At 40.4% G+C, this 14591-nt stretch overlaps 1 protein-coding gene across 1 annotated transcript; it reads left to right on the top strand.

The window, feature by feature from the left end:
- Positions 1-1782: 1782 nt before the first annotated feature.
- LOC114439366 (piggyBac transposable element-derived protein 4-like) lies at positions 1783-4323 on the top strand. Its single transcript, XM_028411270.1, has 2 exons — positions 1783-2913; positions 3019-4323. The coding sequence occupies exons 1-2, from the start codon at positions 2181-2183 to the stop codon at positions 3984-3986; spliced, it is 1701 nt and encodes a 566-aa protein (XP_028267071.1). The 5' UTR covers positions 1783-2180; the 3' UTR covers positions 3987-4323.
- Positions 4324-14591: the final 10268 nt, after the last annotated feature.

Raw genomic sequence — 14591 nt, forward strand, 5'->3', positions numbered from 1 at the left:
ACTTGAAATTTGAATCCCTGTGTGTTTATAGAACTATTTATGACAAAAGTTTGACCTCACATGGACAGACCTTGTGCACAGAGAAAGCAAAAGCCAGATGTGTTTTCAGTTAATACCATCAGTGTGTAGTTGGCACATTGTGTGCTTAGTAATATGATGGTTTGTGTTAACTGTGTGGTACAAAAATACCATTTTTACAAAGGTTTGAAGAGTTAAGCAAGATGTATTAGCTTTTGCAAGAGATCTACAATGTTTTGCTGATTTGGTGTAAGGTTTTTTTATTTGTGTGTAGAGTTTTGCACAAATAGCCAATAGTTACAGAAATGTGCTTAAGCAATCAGAAAAAACTGTAATAATGAAAACAGACAAATTATATAAAGATGCAAAAAAGTCAAGTTAAACTTATGTCAGTCTCAACTTAAAAGCCAGTTCACAGATTTGTCTCTGATTTGTCTCATAGTTTAGCACAGATGGAGTCACTGAGTCAGATGACTTAGAGGTTTAAAAAATATTGATTGTTCTATAAAGTCATTGCTTTGTTCGATCACACTTTGCTCTCATGGTCTCACCCTGTGCCAGTGCGTTTGATGAATCCAGTGATGGTCAGCGTCTGTCCCTCCTTGAAGGACCAGTTATTGATGATCATGCCCTGTGAGAGGACACAGTGTGTTATTTTGCAGTAATACAAACATTTTACAAGATCCACTTATTCTTACAGTTTCAGGGAAATGTGAAGCATCAGTGACTCAAACATCAGAAAACCTGGATCACAGCCACAAGCAGAGTTACAAGATGAGAGATTCTGTCTCTGAAAGTGAACAAGCCCCAGCTGTCAGCTGTCTAATCACACACCGAGGTCAATGATGAGGGATACTCACTGTCATCTTTGTAGATTCTCTTGGTCAGAGCGGAGCAGAAGTGGTGGTGCAGGTGCAGCAGGATACAGCCTCTGCATCCCTCACAGCTGACTTATATGCAGCATGGGAGGTTCCCTTCAGCCCTGAGTGACAGCTCAGACAGCCAATCATTCAGTTCAGTTTTGTTTGTACAGCACCTTGTACAATCAGACTTGTGCCTGAACCCCCGAGCAAGCAGGACAGTGGCAAAGTAAACTGCTTTTTAACAGGAAGAAACCTTGAGCAGGACCCGGCTCAAACTGCAATAAACTAAAACATAAAAACACAAAAGTTTTGTTACTGTTGTTTTGCATACAGTGCCTTGTGACTAATAAAAATTAAACAAGTGTTTAACCTATAACGGGGTCCATTTTAATTAGATGACCTACTTGGTAGGCTTGTGCATTACCTTAAACAAGGCCTGTGAGGATGGTGTTTCACCTCTTAAAAGAGTTCAGAGAAGGAGGTGTTTCTCTTTGAGTACATGTGGACAGTCCTGATGCAAAGAGGAACCTGCTCGGCCAGCCACCTTGCTGGTCGATTTTCCTCTCCCTGGCTTTATTCCCAGTTTATTCTCAGCAAACAAAATGATCTAAATAAATCAGGGATGTACAATAACATTACAGGCTTATACAGCTGATAATATCAAAATCTTTTTTTGGTTTAATTTCTAACTTCATAATACTGTCATTCTGTCAGAACAACACAAGGAGTTAAGAGCTAGAGACTGTAGTATGATCTACATACTACAGACTGAATGTCTGTAAAGGGAGACTGAATGTAGTCTGAAAGAGGTAAGGATGAGGAGGAGATGGCTTTTAACTCTTACAGTTTTTTCTGATTGCTTAACCCTCCTGTTGTCCTCGGGTCAAAATGACCCGCTACTGTGTTTAAAAACCCCAAAAAATGACCTTAATGATAATTTTTGTACTTGAAATTTTATGACTTTTCCTAGATTGACCCAAACTTTAAAAAAAGTGAATTGTTGCCTTTGTTCACACTATCATGTATGCTGTACAAAAAAAGGTACAAAGGTGGTCTTCGGGTCAAAATGACCCAACAGTGAAATTCAACTAAAATCACAGTCACAGAGTTATTTACACACAACAGAATGTGAGAATGTTTTAGTTCTGCCTCAGATCAATCAGTAGCAGACGTAAACAATCAGTAGCAGACGTAAATAAGACAAGAGTTCTCGTGGACAGTGCCTTTGATCTGTGGATTTCCAGAAGTTATAAAGGTGCTGCAGATGACATTACCCCCATATCTCTCTGTGCTGAAGCCATGAGTGCACGTTATAACGTCCAAAAGGCTCTGGAGCTGATTTTTTCAGATGTCCAGCAAGACAACTCTGATTCAGAGGAGGAAGTGGTATCAGAAGAAGAAGATGGGGAGGAATACAACCCAGAGCATGATGAATCATCTTCAGAAGAAGAAGAAAATGCTGAAGCTGAAAGAGAGACTTTCCTTTCAAAAAACAGCAAAATAACATGGTTCTCGGAAGCATATGACCAACATGGCAGGGAGGCAGAACAAAATGTCATAAAGATGACCCCAGGACCCACAAGATATGCTGTTTCTCATGCCCATGACATTGTCTCTACATTCTACCTGTTCATCACACCAGCAATAGAAAAAATAATCCTGGAGATGACAAATCTGGAGGGTTTTCGCAAAAATGGAGACAGCTGGAAAAAGATGGATGAGACTGATCTGCGGGCCTACTTAGGGCTGCTCATCTTAGCAGGTGTTTACAGGTCCCGAGGTGAGGCTGCAGCCAGTCTATGGGATGCAGAGAGTGGAAGGCCAATTTTCCGAGCTACAATGCCACTCAAACTCTTTCACACCTATTCAAGACTGCTACGTTTTGATAACCGCGAGTCAAGACCAGCGAGACGTGTGACAGACAAACTTGCAGCCATAAGAGAGGTCTGGGATAAGTGGGTGGAGCGGCTGCCCTACCTCTACAACCCAGGGCCTGATGTAACAGTGGATGAGCAACTGGTTCCATTTAGAGGTAATTTATTTTCATATTTCTAATAAAAGTGATTTTCACTATTGAATTATATGACTGTTTTCTGTGACTCAGATACAAATTATTGATGCTAATCTCTGTCCAAAGGTCGTTGTCCTTTCCGCCAGTATATGCCCAGCAAGCCAGCAAAATATGGGATCAAGTCATGGGTGGCTTGCGATGCCAAATCAAGCTACGCTTGGAAGATGCAAGTCTACACTGGGAAGCTGACCAGTGGAGGTCCAGAGAAGAACCAGGGGATGAGAGTAGTGCTTGATGTGACAGAGGGACTGAGGGGTCACAATGTGACATGTGACAATTTTTTCACCTCTTATGAACTCGGACAGCAGCTCCTGAAGAGGAAGATAACCATGGTTGGCACAGTTCGAAAGAACAAGCCTGAGCTCCCACCTGCACTGCTTGCAACAAAGGAGAGAGAGGTCTTCTCATCCAAGTTTGCCTTCACACCCACCACCACCCTAGTGTCCTACATCCCAAAGAAAAATAAGAATGTAGTACTTCTGAGCACACTACACACAGATGCTGGCATTAGTGATCGTGAGGACAGGAAGCCATCCATCATCCTAGACTACAACTGTAACAAAGGGGGTGTGGACAATCTAGATAAGGTGATTGGAACCTACAGCTGCAGAAGGATGACTGCCCGCTGGCCCCTGGTCATCTTCCACAACATCATTGATGTTTCCTCTTACAATGCCTTTGTGATTTGGAGAGAGATCAACCCAACCTGGATGCCTCGTAAGCAGAACAAGAGGAGGGTGTTCCTGGAGCAGTTAGGAAAGGCACTTGTAACACCACTTATTGAAAGGAGGAAGCATTTCCCCCGCACAGAAGCCTCTGCAGCAGTTGTCAAAGCTATACAGAGTGCAGGAACCCCTGATCAACCTGAGGATCCAGCTGCCACAGCCACTGCCCCAGCCGGGGCAAGTAAAAGAAAGAGATGTCAGTTCTGCCCGCCAAAGAAGGACTGTAAAACACATACTGTGTGCAGTAGGTGTAAGAAATATATCTGCAAGAGCTGTGCATTTGCATACTGCCCTACATGTGCTAATTAGTTGAATTATTGTTGTTTAGTTGGGTTATATTGTTTTTTGGATTGTATATTTTCTTACATTGTTCACTGGCAAAAAAATCAGAAGAATCTAACTCATTGCGATGAATTAAGAGGCATTCGATATTCCTTTTTGAATATTTGTTTTGTTTCTAAAACTATAGAAATGCAGGTGAAAAGGGAAAACTCAAGTATTTACATGTTTTGTGGTTAATGTTTCTTCAAGCAAAATAAAATTTGGTGTTTAAAAATCGAATAAACTGCTTATATTATTGTGGATTTAGTGAAGACGGGTCATTTTGACCGGGAGGACACGGGGTGTATAGAGGATATGAGGACAACAGGAGGGTTAAGCACATTTCTGTAACTATTGGCTATTTGTGCAAAACTCTACACACAAATAAAAAAACCTTACACCAAATCAGCAAAACATTGTAGATCTCTTGCAAAAGCTAATACATCTTGCTTAACTCTTCAAACCTTTGTAAAAATGGTATTTTTGTACCACACAGTTAACACAAACCATCATATTACTAAGCACACAATGTGCCAACTACACACTGATGGTATTAACTGAAAACACATCTGGCTTTTGCTTTCTCTGTGCATAAGGTCTGTCCATGTGAGGTCAAACTTTTGTCATAAATAGTTCTATAAACACACAGGGATTCAAATTTCAAGTATGAATGTTTATTCACACACATCAAAACAAACACAAGAAAACATACAATTTCACTGAAAGAGAGAGAAAATCAGTCTCATTGTCTCTCTGGGTCCGGCCACAGAATTTCATCAACGTCGCATGCAATGTCTTCTAGTCCAAGGCACCTGGGAAAATATCTCCTGGAGTGCCGTATCCAGGCCTGACATGATGCCTGGTCCATATCCTTGCATGCCTCCTTCCAGATGCTGGATGTCTAGTAATTCTGTGGAGTAACAGTTTCAGTTTTACATGTACAGTATTGTTGTTTTTCTCATTAGAGTATGGTACACCTACAAAACGTAGAGTGAAGGAATTGTACTAACCCATTCTCATCAATATGTCCTTATGATGCTTGCTACAGTGTAGCGGCTCAGGCTGAACCCGTTGGCAGCTTCCCTCAGGGTCATTCCATGGTTGATCACATGATCCACTATTGTAGCTCCGATGACATCAGTAATTCTATTTCTTCTTACCCTTCCTCCTTCCTCTTCACCTCCTCATCCTCTTCCTCTAAATTCACCTCCTAGTCTTCGTCCTCCTCCTCTTCCTCATGTTCCTCCTCTAATTCTCACTCTTCTCAGTCTCCTTCTCCCTCCATTGTTCTCCACACTGAAGCTTACCTGTGGCTTATTTACAGAGCTCATGCTGATTGCAAAGTGAACTAATGATGTAAAACAGTTCTCACATGTGACAGTGTAGCCAGACAGTTGGCAAAATAGTGTAAATACCAGCCATAAATGTGTGTAGTTTTACTAGGAGTGTGTTGATCATTTGGAAATTGTGTGTAAAGCAGTGAGTTGTGTTTACAGTTCAGCAACAAGAGTGCTGTGAAGTGGATTATATTTATACATTTGCAAATTGTGTGTTACAAAAATGCAAATTGAGTGTAAAGCAGTTTTTTGGCTTTTAGTTTTGCAAACTCAGTGAGTGATTTTGCTATAACTATTAATAGTTTTAGAAATTGCGCTATAAGAATCATTGTTAGTGTTTAAGCAATCAGAAAAAACTGTAACACAAACCATCATATTACTAAGCACACAATGTGCCAACTACACACTGATGGTATCAACTGAAAACACATCTGGCTTTTGCTTTCTCTGTGCACAAGGTCTGTCCATGTGAGGTCAAACCTTTGTCATAAATAGTTCTATAAACACACAGGGATTCAAATTTCAAGTATGAATGTTTATTCACACACATCAAAACAAACACAAGAAAACATACAATTTCACTGAAAGAGAGAGAGAGAGAGAAAATCAGTCTCATTGTCTCTCTGGGTCTGGCCACAGAATTTCATCAACATCACATGCAATGTCTTCTAGTCCAAGGCACCGGGGAACATGTCTCCTGGAGTGCCGTATCCAGGCCTGACATGATGCCTGGTCCATATCCTCGCATGCCTCCTTCCAGATGCTGGATGTCTAGTAATTCTGTGGAGTAACAGTTTCAGTTTTACATGTACAGTATTGTTGTTTTTCTCATTAGAGTATGGTACACCTACAAAACTTAGTGTGAGGGAACTGTACTAACCCATTCTCATCAATATGTCCTTATGATGCTTGCTACAGTGTAGCAGCTCAGGCTGAACCCGTTGTCCAGCTTCCCTCAGTGGTTGATCACATGATCCACTATTGTAGCTCTAATGACATCAGTAATTCTATTTCTTCTTACTCTTCCTCCTTCCTCTTCCCCTCCTCGTCCTCTTCCTCTAAATTCACCTCCTAGTCTTCGTCCTCCTCCTCTTCCTCCTGCTTCCTCATGTCCTCATCCTCTTCTAATTCTCACTCTTCTCAGTTTCCTTCTCCCTCCATTGTTCTCCACACTGAAGCTTACCTGTGGCTTATTCACAGAGCTCATGCTGATTGCAAAGTGAACTAATGATGTAAAACAGTTCTCACATGTGACAGTGTAGCCAGACAGTTGGCAAAGCAGTGTAAACACCAGCCATACATGTGTGTAGTTTTACTAGGAGTGTGTTGATCATTTGGAAGTTGTGTGTAAAGCAGTGAGTTGTGTTTACAGTTCAGCAAAAACAGTGCTGTGAAGTGGATTATATTTATACAATTGCAAATTGTGTGTTACAAAAGTGCAAACTGAGTGTAAAGCAGTTTTTTTGCTTTTAGTTTTGCAAACTCAGTGAGTGATTTTGCTATAACTATTAATAGTTTTAGAAATTGCGCTATAAGAATCATTGTTAGTGTTTAAGCAATCAGAAAAAACTGTAAGCAATCAGAAAAAACTGTAACTGAAAACACATCTGGCTTTTGCTTTCTCTGTGCATAAGGTATGTCCATTTGAGGTCAAACTTTTGTCATAAATAGTTCTAGAAACACACAGGGATTCAAATTTCAAGTATGAATGTTTATTCATACACATCAAAACAAACACAAGAAAACATACAATTTCACTGAAAGAGAGAGAAAATCAGTCTCATTGTCTCTCTGGGTCCGGCCACAGAATTTCATCGTCTCATGCAATGTCTTCTAGTCCAAGGCACCGGGGAACATGTCTCCTGGAGTGCCGTATCCAGGCCTGACATGATGCCTGGTCCATATCCTCGCATGCCTCCTTCCAGATGCTGGATGTCTAGCAATTCTATGGAGTAACAGTTTCAGTTTTACATGTACAGTATTGATGTTTTTCTCATTAGAGTATGGTACACCTACAAAACTTAGAGTGAAGGAACTGTACTAACCCATTCTCATCAATATGTCCTTATGATGCTTGCTACAGTGTAGCGGCTCAGGCTGAACCCGTTGTCCAGCTTCCCTCAGGGTCATTCCATGGTTGATCACATGATCCACTATTGTAGCTCCGATGACATCAGTAATTCTATTTCTTCTTACCCTTCCTCCTTCCTCTTCACCTCCTCGTCCTCTTCCTCTTCCTCCTGCTTCCTCATGTCCTCATCCTCCTCTAATTCTCGTTCTTCTCAGTCTCCTTCTCCCTCCATTGTTCTCCACACTGAAGTTTAACTGTGGCTTATTTACAGAGCTCATGCTGATTGCAAAGTGAACTAATGATGTAAAACAGTTCTCACATGTGACAGTGTAGCCAGACAGTTGGCAAAATAGTGTAAATACTAGCCATAAATGTGTGTAGTTTTACTAGGAGTGTGTTGATCATTTGGAAGTTGTGTGTAAAGCAGTGAGTTGTGTTTACAGTTCAGCAACAAGAGTGCTGTGAAGTGGATTATATTTATACAATTGCAAATTGTGTGTTACAAAAGTGCAAATTGAGTGTAAAGCAGTTTTTTGCTTTTAGTTTTGCAAACCCTGTGAGTGATTTTGTTAAAACTATTAATAGTTTTAGAAATTGTGCTATAAGAATCATTGTTAGTGTTTAAGCAATCAGAAAAAACTGTAAGCACATTTCTGTAACTATTGGCTATTTGTGCAAAACTCTACACACAAATAAAAAAACCTTACACCAAATCAGCAAAACATTGTAGATCTCTTGCAAAAGCTAATACATCTTGCTTAACTCTTCAAACCTTTGTAAAAATGGTATTTTTGTACCACACAGTTAACACAAACCATCATATTACTAAGCACACAATGTGCCAACTACACACTGATGGTATTAACTGAAAACACATCTGGCTTTTGCTTTCTCTGTGCATAAGGTCTGTCCATGTGAGGTCAAACTTTTGTCATAAATAGTTCTATAAACACAGGGATTCAAATTTCAAGTATGAATGTTTATTCACACACATCAAAACAATCAGAAGAAAACATACAATTTCACTGAAAGAGAGAGAAAATCAGTCTCATTGTCTCTCTGGGTCCGGCCACAGAATTTCATCAACGTCGCATGCAATGTCTTCTAGTCCAAGGCACCGGGGAACATGTCTCCTGGAGTGCCGTATCCAGGCCTGACATGATGCCTGGTCCATATCCTCGCATGCCTCCTTCCAGATGCTGGATGTCTAGTAATTCTGTGGAGTAACAGTTTCAGTTTTACATGTACAGCATTGTTGTTTTTCTCATTAGAGTATGGTACACCTACAAAACTTAGAGTGAAGGAACTGTACTAACCCATTCTCATCAATATGTCCTCATGATGCTTGCTACAGTGTAGCGGCTCAGGCTGAACCCGTTGTCCAGCTTCCCTCAGGGTCATTCCATGGTTGATCACATGATGCACTATTGTAGCTCCGATGACATCAGTAATTCTATTTCTTCTTACCCTTCCTCCTTCCTCTTCACCTCCTCGTCCTCTTCCTCCTGCTTCCTCATGTCCTCATCCTCCTCTAATTCTCTCTCTTCTCAGTCTCCTTCTCCCTCCATTGTTCTCCACACTGAAGCTTACCTGTGGCTTATTTACAGATCTCATGCTGATTGCAAAGTGAACTAATGATGTAAAACAGTTCTCACATGTGACAGTGTAGCCAGACAGTTGGCAAAATAGTGTAAATACCAGCCATAAATGTGTGTAGTTTTACTAGGAGTGTGTTGATCATTTGGAAGTTGTGTGTAAAGCAGTGAGTTGTGTTTACAGTTCAGCAAAAAGAGTGCTGTGAAGTGGATTATATTTATACAATTGCAAATTGTGTGTTACAAAAGTGCAAATTGAGTGTAAAGCAGTTTTTTGGCTTTTAGTTTTGCAAACTCAGTGAGTGATTTTGTTAAAACTATTAATAGTTTTAGAAATTGTGCTATAAGAATCATTGTTAGTGTTTAAGCAATCAGAAAAAACTGTAAACAGATGACTTGAAAGGACTTGACTATTTTAATAAAAAAATCTGCATTTTTTACGGTCAGTTAGCCCCACCACCATTCAACTACAACTATTTTGGCAATGACACGTTCAGCCCCCCCCTCCCGTCACTCACACGGGACCCTCTTTCAGCGCTGTTGTCAAAGCAGAAAGGGTGTTAGCAGCATGTTTAAGTCAAAATCTTAAGTGAGTAAGTAAGCACTCTCAAATGTAGTCATCCAATTTGTTTGAGTTGTTTCTCAATATCTAGGTGGAGCCATGTTTATAAAGAATGCAGATGTAGCTCCTGGAAATATTTCTGCCCATAATTAAAACTGACAATGTGTAGTTAAAAACAGGAAGTGAGCTCATTTCTCGGCAGTGCTTTGATGTATCATAACCAAATTTGGTTACATGATACTTTACCCCTTCCCAAGTGATCACAACAAATTTGGGGCAGTTTGGCCACTAGAGGGTGATGTAATTGTGTTGTGAATCCTTGGAGTGCTAGAGACTGTTTCTCTGACTTAACTAAACTGAGTTACTGCAGTTACTTCAGCCTCCTTTGCTGCTTGAAGCTATATTTTACTAATCATATTTAGATGTCAAAATATAACCTTCTAAATGTACACTTTTTTCTAATTACCTGTTTTTTTTTCTTTTTTTCTTTACTTCACTTGTTGGCTCACTGATAAATAAATGATTTCTGTTATTTCTGACTGCTTAAGTCGACAATCTCACTGACTCAAATTATACAAACCAACATGTAATTACCCATGTTGGCCACTAGGTGTCACGATCAGTCCATCTACAACAACCAGCTGAAACAAAATGTTTTGGGTCACATATATTTGGCAACAAAATTGGATTTTCTTCTGTGAGTGAATTATGAATAAATATTCTAATATTTTCTCCTTTTTGAGGCCTCAGCTGGAGGAATGTTTGTACAAGCAGATTTATGATCATAACATACCAAGAGTTCCTGTGACCAAAAACATGAGATCAGATGAATGCAAAGGCAAAGAAGGACATCACTACAGGGTGTCAGAGAGACTGGTGAGCATTAGAGTAATGTAATCTGATGAAACAGGGTAATGTGTGCGTGTGTGTGTAAGATGCCAGGAAGTGAAGCTTTTCACAACCCCAACACCACTATTTTGTGACCTTTGGTTTTGACTCATTATTAGGTATGTATGTGTGTGTGTGTGTGATGACTGCTCTGAGGCTACCTGGCAGAGTCAAAGGTGAGCTCTTTGGTTGCCATGATGACCGCTTCTCTCCTCCTCTCCATCCTTCTTAAAGGGAAAGAACTCAATTTATGGCTTCCTGTCTTTATTATTTTGTGGCAGACACGATCAATAACCACAGCTGTGTGTGTGCTCGGATGTTTGCGCCTGTGCCTATGATTTTAGCTCTTCATGTTGATAGTGAGCCTAACAGCATTAGCTGATGTTATAAAAATCAACTGGCATTGATCCATCGTGTCTGATGTTGTGGGAAGGACAAGGACGATCAATCATGTTTGACTAACACATTCAAATGGGTTTGCAGACAGTAGAAATGCACACACACAGAACCTGCAGGCCGTGTTGGTGCTGCAGTCTCCACCTGTGCAGTGTCACTTCTTCAGTGTGTGAGTAAATGTGTGGAGTGATTCACCTCAGCTTACATAAACCTTTGTCTATATTTAGTGCTAGCATGACTCTAGATTTCTGCTCTATCAGCCACACACTGAGGTGTGCGTGGGCCTGCCCTGAGCCGACTGCAGGCCTGGAATCAGACTTTAACTGGATGGATTCCATGTATGAAATATGCATGTTTGTATTCACATGGCTCCGATGTTTTCTCGTCAGTGTGCAACAGCACAAACTGTTTTTTTGTATTTTACTTTTATTATTACATTTTGATTTTTTCCCCATGAATTTGCATTATGTAAAAATCTCTGTATTTTTTCTTAAATTATGTCTAATACAAACAACTTTTTTTCTTTCAGTTAAACTCAATATTTTGAAAAATCCGTTTTGTTTAGAATAAAAATAAAATGAATTTCTCTATTCCAATTACATTTTACATAAATACTAAAAATATTACAACAATCACAGACTGCTCAAACACGATCACTGGCAGTTTGACCGCAGTCAATGCTGCTGCCATAAATACTAAAGCAATCAGACCATCTGAATCAAAGCAGCCTGCTCTCCTCTGCTGACACACAGATTGGTTTTTGTCAGGTGCTTCGGGCTAATTTTACAGAAGCTGGAAGAGCACGTGTGCGGTGTCCTCTCTGCGGATCTATAGATCCTCCCTGTTCTGTAGCAGATGTTCACTCTCCTGCACATATGGTCTGCAGTCTTCTAAAGAGTCGAGGTGGACGCCCCGTCTGCTGCTGAGTTTGTGTGTGTGTATGAGAGATGAAGAGGATCTGGTGTGTGTTAAGCTATAGTTATAACACTAAAAGTACACAGCATCCATATGTCGTTAAAAGATGTAAACACATAGGCAGCATGTGTCAGCACTTTTAACTGCACAATCAAGCAGATATTTTTAAAGAATCAGAATATATCTAGTTGTAGATATCCGACAGCTTAATAACCGTCTCTCTGACAGACTGTCCAGCAGTCCAGCTCTCACCCGGGACATGTGGTCTCATATTCACAGAGCTGGGAGATACAGAGTACTGCAGGAGCAGCATGTGCTGTGTCAGCGTGGGGGAATGGTCTCCAATCATTATCATTCTACAAGAGGGGAAACAAAGCTGTTGGTTGGTGTTGATTTAAACCAACCACAGCCCTTAGTCCAGCCCAGTTAGCTGGTACCTCACAGTAACCCTGAAAAATAAGCTACAACACCAGAGTTATTACAGTTCATTACCAACATGAATACTTTGATAAGTGCTGCCCCCTAGAGGAGAAGTGGAAGAAGCACCTACTCCCATAGAAATATTTTAGATATATATCTATATCTAAAATCTATCTATATCTTCAGACAGATACTGTTACATATTTTAAAACAGGTTTGTGTCATTCTGTTGTCCTTACATGCCATATTTCCATTATTTAAGTATCAAACTCAGAAACCAATTCTAAGCTCCATGCATTTAATGATTAGCTTGTATATATTTTATTTAGTAGTCTTTAATAGTCAGTTGTCCATTCTAACAGTTAACAGTTTGATGAAAATCCTTTGTCTGAACCCATGGTGTCATGTGTTGAGTTCAGGTGGACCCATGCAGACACGAAAAACCAAGTCCAAACAAGAGAGCTTTATTCAAAATAAAGCCAACAATCCCTCATGAAAGGTCCAAGAACAAACAGCCAAAAGGGCTGAAACTACAAGTACAAAACCACACATGAATGAACCACAAACTCCAGAAACAATGGAGACGTGGGAACAGACAGGCTGCTACATAGGAACCTCACTGGATGACGACACAATACGGACAAAGACAAACGTGAACAAGAGTTAAACACATGAGGCTTACAGTGAGAGATGCTTAAGATGTGCTGCTTTGGATCATCAGCTCTTCCTTTTCTCAGAATGTCTCTTGTTGTTTTGTATTTCCTGTCTCCAGCCTCCTCCCTTCATGTCAGCCAGTACACGATGAGGCGTCATTCGGAGGAGGTCTGTCTCGCTCGATGTCCGGCTTCTGCTGTAATATCTTCACATCGAGGGAGCGCGGCGCTGATTTGCATGATTAAACAGCTACCACCAGACAGCTAGCGCTTCATTACTCACCACAAACGCGGTGCATGACTGATGGTTTGTATGAAGTGGGCTGATCAATAAAATAGAGGCCCTGGATCAATGAAAGGCCAAAGGACACACATGGCTGCACCACCTCCCTGTGACTTCACAGTCTGAAGGCAGCAGAGCTGTCAACTTCTCACAAAAAAAAAAAAAAAACTTAGTGAGGTTTTGAATGTCAGATAGCAATAAGGGTTTCCAAATTTAAAAACATCTCATCTGTGTGGGAACCAGGCCTGAGCTCCCAAGCAGCTCCAACTCTTCACACAGGTCATCTTTAACTCTGCTTTTCAAAACTAGACTAAACAAGGACCCATCAACATTTAATTAAACATTCACAAAATATAATTACTGACAATAAAGTAAAGCCAATTAAGGGGAAACCACTACATCTAATCTACACCTACCCATCGTTCCAACGGTAATCTCCTGGTGGTGACAAGCCTTCAGCTTGTGTCACAGCTTATATAGTGTTCGGCGTACACCCCAGGCGATTCTCTTATTCTAGTCAGCTAGCAGTCGACCCTCTGAGCAGCCATCCTGGAGATCATCGTGGACCTGAAGACAGAAAACAGAACAGCCAGTAAAGATCCCATAATAATTATATTAACAGCCACAATAACACCTTCTTTAAGGACCTGCATCAAAGAAAGCTGTTAGCAACATATCAGGTGAGGTAAACACATGTTCAACAGCATCCTTTATACTTTGTTTGCGTTAATATCTGCTTCCTCACTGGCAACAACTTCTGTAAAAAGAAACTTGTGTTAGTCACATACATAAGATCACAGGTTTAATTTCTGGACTAGCCACCTTTTTCTCTTGGAGACTCGTATGGACGATACAGAATCATGTAAACACCTGATGTCATTACACAGTTCAGTGAACCCATCATCACCTGTTTTGTACCTTTGAACATTTACCATCTCTCATTTAAACCTTGTGTACACTCTCCTTGGTTTCGCAACCTTGCAATGTCATCTTTCAACCATTCTGCAACCTGTTCAGGTTTTCAACAAACTTTGCACGTGTTTATATGTGCGTCACTGTTACTCACCATCTGATGGTAGCAGCCATCACACACACACCAGCCACAGAGTCCTTGTTCACCACACCCTCTTCCATGAAATTCAACAGCCTGCAATGCATTGTTAATATGCCATAATGTGTGCATACAAACGTTTATGGTCGCCTGAAGCCGATCACTGTCTGTTAGATGATCACCGTCTAACAGTAACAGCAAGAAGCTCCTCCTACATCCCAGTGTTTTCCCTTCTCAGAACTGCACCTGATGATTTAATGGGAACAAGGATCATTAGCTCTTCTTATATTTATTATTAAAGCACAAGCTTGTGCATTTTTTATATTTTTTTTTAGTTAATAGAACACAGACACCACAACATACATGTAAGTGCTTTTCAAGGTCTGATGATACCAGAGACATAAATTTGTTCCTAAATGATC

The sequence above is a fragment of the Parambassis ranga genome, chromosome 8 (assembly GCF_900634625.1).
Source record: "Parambassis ranga chromosome 8, fParRan2.1, whole genome shotgun sequence".
Classification (NCBI taxonomy): Eukaryota; Metazoa; Chordata; class Actinopteri; family Ambassidae; genus Parambassis; species Parambassis ranga.